At 43.4% G+C, this 8,021-nt stretch overlaps 1 protein-coding gene across 4 annotated transcripts in view; it reads right to left on the bottom strand.

The window, feature by feature from the left end:
* The window catches only part of LOC100965635 (cytosolic beta-glucosidase), a 412,594-nt gene extending 405,184 nt beyond the window's left edge, over positions 1-7,410 (bottom strand). For all 4 annotated transcript variants that reach the window (XR_002774285.1, XR_002774284.1, XM_023515326.1 and 1 more), the window contains exon 1: positions 6,946-7,410. Coding sequence is in view for 2 of the 4 variants with exons in the window: in XM_023515326.1 (XP_023371094.1) it covers positions 6,946-7,003 (58 nt within the window). In the remaining 2 variants the exon portion in view is untranslated. The remainder of the gene's footprint in view (positions 1-6,945) is intronic.
* Positions 7,411-8,021: the final 611 nt, after the last annotated feature.

The raw sequence follows: 8,021 nt of genomic DNA, 5'->3' as shown, positions 1-8,021 counted from the left end.
AAAAAAAAAAAAAAAAAAAAGATGGTTATAAGAGGATTTGAGATTGACTCTGAAACTATAAAACCTCATGTCTAGATATTCCATTTTTCTCTTAATTCCATTAACTGCGTATTATCATTTGTGTACATTCTCAATAGGTTTTAAATGGGTGCATGAGAAGAAACAGTTTCCTATTTTTGATACAATTTAAAAACAAATGATTTGACAGTTTCAAAGTGAAAAAGAAGCCTTTTCAGATTAAAAAAACCTAACTTTTTGCCTATTATTAAAATGTAAAGGATTTTTAAATCTCATTTATTTTGTCAATTGGTTCTGCTTAACATTTTCAGCCCCGTCCACTCTCAATTATCCACGCTAAGGAAGGGGGATCAGTGGCCTGGATAATCTAAACAGCAGACAATTTTAAAAGCCCTTGTATTTGGCCCGAGCATATTTTACAATCAAATTCTGATTATCCACACTAATGAAAGGAAGACCAGACACCTTGAGAAAGAACCAAAGCCAATATAGATCTGCTCAGCGGGTTCAGGGCACCCTGAGGAGGGTCGTAGAGCACGGGAGAAGGAGAACAAGGGGGACCCAGCTGCTGCCATGGTGCCCCCCCTACACAAACCTTACAAAACAGACACACACACAGCTACAACATTCCTATCAACACTTGCCATCATATGAGTCATCTGTTTGTTGAATTCTTATTATTTTGCAGGTTATTTTGAGGGTATAAAGAATTAGGTTACAATGATTGCGTTTGTTTGGAAGTGTCCCTCTTATGTTTGTGTCTTGCCCCCGGGAGGTGTGCCACATACCCTAAGATCATGTCCACTAAGTGGGATAGATGAGTCATCGTTAGTCAGATACATGGGGTAATGTTCAGACAGTCTCAGTAAAAAGGCTTATTAGCTGCATGGAACAACATGGATAATAATTGTACTACAATTGGCACTACAAACCTCTTGCTTTTGCCCCATCAGACACTGAACCTCTTCCTACCACTGCCAGGCTCACGGTAATAGCTGAAGGAGTGGCGTGAAGGCAGCAAGCTGCCGTAGAAAAAGCTCCACCTACAAGTCAGGAAGCCTGGATCTCCATCCCCCGTTGGTCCCTGTTCACATCCATGGTCAGAAGTGCATCCAAGCATCAAATGCAAAGGTACAGAGGCATGAAGGTTACGGCACAGTTAAAGGTACAGAAGCCTGAAGGTTCCGGCACAGTTAAGGAATTATATGCACTTCATTTTGGTTAAAGACTATGACATAAATAGGGAAGAAGCAAGAGACAAAAGTGGGGATATAGTCAGAGATAAAATTACAAAGAGATTTTTTTCTGCCATGCAAAAACTTCAGAAATTAACCTACAAACCACCTGTGGCTATGCTACCCTGAGTGGACATGAACTTGCCTAATGTCAGAAGCTAAACAGGCTGGGGCCTGGTTTGTACTTAGATAGGAGGAAAAATTTTCCTGCAAATGGTAAGTAGATGAGAGGTTTTTAAATAAAGTTTGCATTGCACTGTTCTAAGCATGTGATACTCATGCAAACACTTGATAGTTACAACATCCCCACAAGAGGCACTGTTACTGTTTCCGTTTTACAAACAAGGAAACCAAGCAAACCTGCAAAACTCAGTCATCTTCCAAGAACACAGAACTGGTAAGCGAGAGAGTCAGTCTGTTTGATTTCAGAGCTTATGCTCTCACTCAAGAAATAGAATCAAGTGGTCAGAATTATAAAAGACCATGCTATGAGCAATATACAAGAAAGATCAGACGGCAGTGAGAGGAAGGGAGGAGATTTGAGAAGACAAAGGATGGCAAGTTCCAGAACTAGAGGAATGGTCACAGTCATAAGGAAGAGAGGTGTAATCAAGAGATTTAGAGGACACAGACTAAATCATAATTGGTTAAATAAAGGAGAGAGCAGGAGGCAAGGTCTAGTACGAGCTTCCTATTTCTGGCTTGGGCACTTGTGTGATGGCCTAATAATTTTTAAAGAATCACATAACCTTGTGCACCAGCGAACTTAGCTGGAAAGCATCCTCTACCAGATGGGCAGGCCTGGGAAGAAACAGCACAACTGGTACCTTTGATTTCCAATATGATGCTGGCACATATTCATCGAAACAAATGTCCTGTCTTGACTGATTGATTTAGTGGTGACCAAAAAATGGATGCACATATATGTGGGCCACTACATAGGGCCCGTATTCCAAACAAATTATTGAGATACCTCTATTTTTATCTTGTTTCTCCAGGTGAAATGTATGGACTCCCATTTGGCTTTCTGTGTAGCCTCCATCTGGCTTGTGGAAAGGTGGATAAGGGAGGGAGGGCACAGAGAGAGGGGAAAAGATGCAGAGATATGTTATAACTTATTGAGATATTTGCAAATATCTTAAGAAAAACAGAACCATTTACAGAATGCTCCTATCAGGGTAAAAAAAATATATGTGTGCATGTACGTCTATAAATATATAGAAAAATACTGAAAGTATAAATGCAAAATTTAAAATATCTCTCTGGTTGATTTTTACTTTATTTTTGTTTATATCTTTTAAACGTTGTACAATTATCTGGTACTACTTCTGTAACACCAAAAAAGAACTTCTAAATATATGTGATAACCATCTACTCTATTCAAAATCAGCCTCGCTGATACAAAAGAAGACACAGATAAGCGATCCAGAACCTCATAAATAACCTGCAGATCCCAAAGGGGATGGAAGCAGGTATCTGTCTTTTATCACTGCCCGTGAAGCCAATTCAGGTACTGGAAAAATTGGCCCTTGGAGAATTGGTGTGCTCAGAATAGAGGGAGGTAACAAATGAATGAAAAAACAGAGAGAGGGGAATCTAGGCTTATAGAAGGGATTCAACTCTCTAGTACTCCACAAATCGAGTGTGGAATATTCCAGGTGTGTTTCATTCGTACGCCCAAGGCTGAAACTCAATTTGTGCATATCAGTGTGGTCCCAGTGGTTGTTCATAGCCGGCATCCACTCTGACTGGTCTGTGCAAGTGCCAGTATAGACTCTGCCTGGCGTTTAAAGTTGGTATCTGATGGGTAGTGTGGGTAGTGCATTAGTCCCAGAGTTTTTTTCACAGCCTCCCTGAAGCTGTGCTCCGTCCGTGATGACTGCGTCATTAATTACATGGTACTATAAACATGGAGGGCAGTTTTTGAGGGGTTTTTTTGTGGATCTCAAATTTGAAACCAGAGAAAAGAAATAAAGGTGATTTCTGTCAAACCCACTTTTAAGTGATGCTAAATTTCCTGGGTAAATTCTCACTTTGTCCTCACCAACCAAGAAATCAACCACCGTACTTTACATCTGTTCTCCCTCCTTCTTTCCTAAGGGGTCATATAAGAAGTAGATCTATATTTCTAGCCCTAAAAAAATCACCAAGAGCAGCCAAGAGATGGATCCAGGGGGGTTAGTAGAAAACAGGGATCAAGACTCACAGCCAGAGGAGGTTGGGTAGAGAAAGGAAATGGGATGGGACGTCCCAAGAGAAATAGGTGGCCCCTCCTGATACCTACTGCAAGGAGATGAGCTGTGTCTCCAGCTCAGGTTTGTATGGACCAGCTCAAAGGACCAGAGAAGAAACAGCCTGTAGAGAATCACCATACCCCAAACCATGAAATAAAGGTGCCTTGTTCACTTTCCCGCTTACCATGAGCAAAAAAATAAAAAAAATCTCAACTATAAGACTCAGCCTTTAACATACCAAGACAGAGATGGCCAAAGTCTGGGGCAACACCCAGTTTCTGCCCACCAAAGTCAAAGTTAAATCAAAATCAAGCATTATATCAGTATCCAGTACGTGCCAAAGCTTCATAACGGCATCATAAAACTGAGGCTGTTGGCTCCCCACGCACCCCAAACTCAGAGCCCACTAGGAAGCATGAATGAAGTATTTGGACTTCACTCAGGATTTATGGGATTTTACAGACGTGCTCACCCTTTAAGAGCCTTCCCTGAAATCACTGGGAATTACAGACTCATAGAAACTGTGGAATCGGATCCTAAATGTCAGTCATAATCACAGCTCCTCCGTGGCCTACCAAGAAAGTAAACAAAAATGCCACTTGGCCACCTGCTGTTTGGGTTCCCATCAGCCAAAAACAGAGGACAGAGCCAGCTTCGCAAAGGGTTAAAAGTCATGGGAACTTTTCTGTGCTTAAAAACACAGCGTGAGACTCACTTCTCTGTGCTCCGCGACTTTCTGCATTTTCTTCCCTGTCTCTTGGTCTAACAAACACGTTTTATAGATTTTACAAGGTTCTTTACAACTCACCTAAAACACATAATTTTTCCTCCTGCTTATGCCCCTTATTTATTATTTATTTATTAGATTTATAGAGCGCTTTCCCCCAAAAGGCTCAAGGCACCACACAGCCAACTCTTACATAATAAACATTAAACTCTTCTTTGAAACCCTAAACAGTGACAGAGCCAGAGAGGCAGCAGGGATGTACACAAGGACAGTAAGGAGGAAAGCCTGTGAGTCTGGTGAATTAAGCAACCAAATAGTCCCTGCGTCAGGAGTCCTAGGGATCAGAACACCTTGCCCCTCTCAGTGGTCCCCACCTGCAAAGACGCTGATGATGCCTTCTATCCAAGTCACAGAACTAAAATGTTCCCATTTTTGTGTCAGAGAGGGAGGGTAGGCTAGTCATTTTTCAGGGCTTTTGAGAGGGTTTTTAAAAACAAATATATCTGTTGCAGGAAGATGAGGCCCAACAGAGAAAGAGCACCCAAACACCATGTTTATAAGGGGAAAGGCTTTATGTACTGGCCTATTTACTGGAGCTTACGGCATAGAAGAATCCCAAATGGCCACACTCCCTGATTGCCTTGGTCTTTCTCTTTTTATCTACAGTCAAAAAGTTCCAACCCATAGGTACCATTTTCATTGGCCAGTTTGGATTAAGCAGGAGATGCTATTCCAGCCCCCTACCTCACCCCCCAACTACAGGATTTCACAGAAGTGGAAATGTCCAAGTTCCAGGAACTTAAGTTTACAAATTCCCAAGAGCTGAGTCACCAAGGAGAGGACCCTGCAGGTGTATCCTGGGGGTGTCCTTGAGAAGACCTGTTCTCCTAGACCTCACCCATCTCGGGTATCCTCTCTCATACCTACACAGAAAACTGTCCTTTGAAATTCAGTGGAAAGAGATATATGACAATGTTTTATAACAAATCACCAAAATGTTAATTTTTCTTTTTTCCTCCACAAATACAGTCCATGATCTGTTCTCCGTTCTCCTGAGTGTGTGTGATTTCCAAAGACTCTGTAGGCTTTTAGAGGTAAGGGCAGCACAAAAGTCCAAAGACTAACAAAATTGAAAAGTGACAAATTGTTCTCAGCTTTCAAACCCAGGCTATTAATGCCACAAAGCCACATGTTGATCTCATGCACTGTAATCCTGGCCAGGGTGCAAGAGATGGTTAAACAGTAACTTTCCCAGTAGCTGCAGGCAGAAGTAGTGAAGAATGAGGGTGGAGGGGATCTATCCCAATTAGCATTCCAAACAAAAAATATGCCTACCCTCTCAATGGAGTAGACCGTGTGACACTCCTCATCCGTACAGAGTGACGGAGAAGGCAGCCATCAATTGATCAATACTATCAATGACAGCATTGATATCAGAATTAACACTTGGTGGGCACTCTGGTGCTCCAGCTACATCCGCTAACCTATTTAATACCCAAAACGAATCAGTGAAGGGGCCTGACCATTTTTCTAATTTTATGTGAAAGGAAACTGAGACTTAAGTAAATTATTTTCCCAAATTCACTCTGCTATTAAGTGGTTGAGCTAGAGCTCAACATGGCACAGAAGTAAGAGATTGTAGGGTGGAAAACAAGTGAAGGTGGAGAAACTGTCCCATGAGCTGCCAGTGGTCCCCTCCTCCCTTAGCTCACTGTGCCATTCAGATCCTGGCTCTGTTATCATGTCACAGTCTCCTTACATGTCTCTGTGTCCAGATTTCCTTCTTCACAAAGACACTGGCCTACTAGGTTAACTGGTGCTACTAGATCTGACCTATGCCTGTATAATCTCATCTTGGCTAATTTCATCCTCATGTGGCTGGTTCTGTTCTCCAGAACTGGAAGAGCATCAATTTCTGTTGTTTAAGCCTCAGGGTTTATGGTAATCGGTTGCAGCGACCCTAGGAAAGAAACTACCAGAATGAACTCCTGTGGCTTTGTTTAACCCAGGGGCTTTACCCACTTATTTGACCAAATAAATAATGTTTTCGTGATCATTATTAACAACCCCAAATTCCGGGGGGGGGGGTAATATGTATTTTAGAAAAATTAAGCTTATCTTCCTATTTTACAGATGGAGAAACTGAGACTCAAGGAGGACCATGGATTGATTGACAGAGCTCGTGTGTGGTGCAATGGAGACCAGAACTCAAGCTTCGAGTGGGTTCTGGGTTTTCTCTACCATTCAGTAGTTGCTCCCCTTTAGTCCTTGGCTGCCCCCGGAATCGGGGTGGAGTACAAGAATAGGTGTGGCTTTGCTCTCTCTAGGAACAGAACAGGCCGCTTTTCCCAAAGAATGAGGGGCCCTTTGCAGGAATTCACCCAGTATTTTTTTCAGCCAATAGCAGAAATTGCCCTCTTTGGGGGGGAATTGAATGAAGTGTGTTTAAGAAACCAGGTACAACAGCAGCTAGTCCAATATACGCTGCTGTCTCCGAGAAGCTTGGCTTGAGGGAAAGCGCAGCCGCAGTGGGTCCTCACCCCTCACCCCACCACCCCTGTGTCCGTGTAAAGAGACAAGAGAACAGCGGCCTCCCACGCTGGAAAGGGGAAACCATGCCACCTGTGGACTTTCCAGTCCTTTTCCTTCTTTTCTTCTTTCTCCTTGCTCCCCACCACCGTCCCAGGCACATAGAACGCACCAGCAGTGAAGGCCAAGAAGCACCTCCTACCTTCCACTTGGTAAGCCGACGTGGCCGCCCCCCATCCGAATCCTGCAGGGAAAGCCATGGTTCCAGAAGCAGCCGACTGCAGCCTCAGCTCACAGGGCCTCAGCACCCCTTTTGCCCAGAGGAGCAGCCCCGGGGAGCTCACAGTCTCCCACCGGAAGGGAAGGCGGAAGTCTCCAAATGCAAATGTGCCGCAAACCAGAAGGGAGCCGGGTTCCAGATCCCCCCTGATTAGCCACAGCCTTGGCCGAGAAATCAGAGGCCCTTTGTGCCACCCGAGGGTGATTATTAACGGAGATGGACCAGCCCAGGTACTAAATTCCTGCTAGGCAGGGCACCTAGTCCCCCATTTTAAATAACAAAAGGACATTGATTTTAAAACTGAAACAATCTTAACTAGACTTTTTCCTGGGGCAATTCAACTTAATCCTGGATTCCTACTCCGTAGAAATAACCTTTGGTAGCTGTTTCTTTTGGTGTTCACTCCCTCGTTGTCGCAGTTTGATACTGTTGCTTTTTTAGATAATCATTTACTTCTAGATACAGATGGGGAGGACCTCCCTAGTCCCACGTTCTTCCCATCTCACTCTCTCCCCTTTGCTGTTCCTGGCTCACCTGGCCCCTCCATCCCACATGATATGATTACCTTTTCTGTTTAAATAAATTTGATATTTACCTTATCATGACTATGTACAGTTCAGAGCTGGGTCACGTGGGATTCCATTCTTACATGCGACGTTTTATTTTCTCTTGGATTAAGCCACGGTCTGCTCTTTATATTTATTTAACTTGCTGTACACCTATCACTAATTCATCCCCAAACAGTCTGACAGAAGTAGAAACCTCTGCGCTGTTCAAACAACTCTGCTTTCCTGCTGCTTTCCGCACTGTTTATTTTCAAGGCCATCACAGAGTCCAGGATCTCCTCCCCATCTTTCAGAGCGGCTCCTTCCTCTCTGCCCTGGTCTTTCTCATTACTTCTCCCTTTGTGAAGGGGAGATCCACCTTCAATCCACCTTCTGATAAGAGGAAAATGGGAGATAAAAGTGTTGAAGCCCTGTGGTTACAGAATCAACTTT

Source organism: Otolemur garnettii, unplaced genomic scaffold (assembly GCF_000181295.1).
Source record: "Otolemur garnettii isolate 467f Iridium unplaced genomic scaffold, OtoGar3 scaffold00069, whole genome shotgun sequence".
Classification (NCBI taxonomy): domain Eukaryota; kingdom Metazoa; phylum Chordata; class Mammalia; order Primates; family Galagidae; genus Otolemur; species Otolemur garnettii.
The sequence above is the reverse complement of the archived record's forward strand: the minus strand, read 5'-3'. Positions and strand labels throughout refer to the sequence as shown.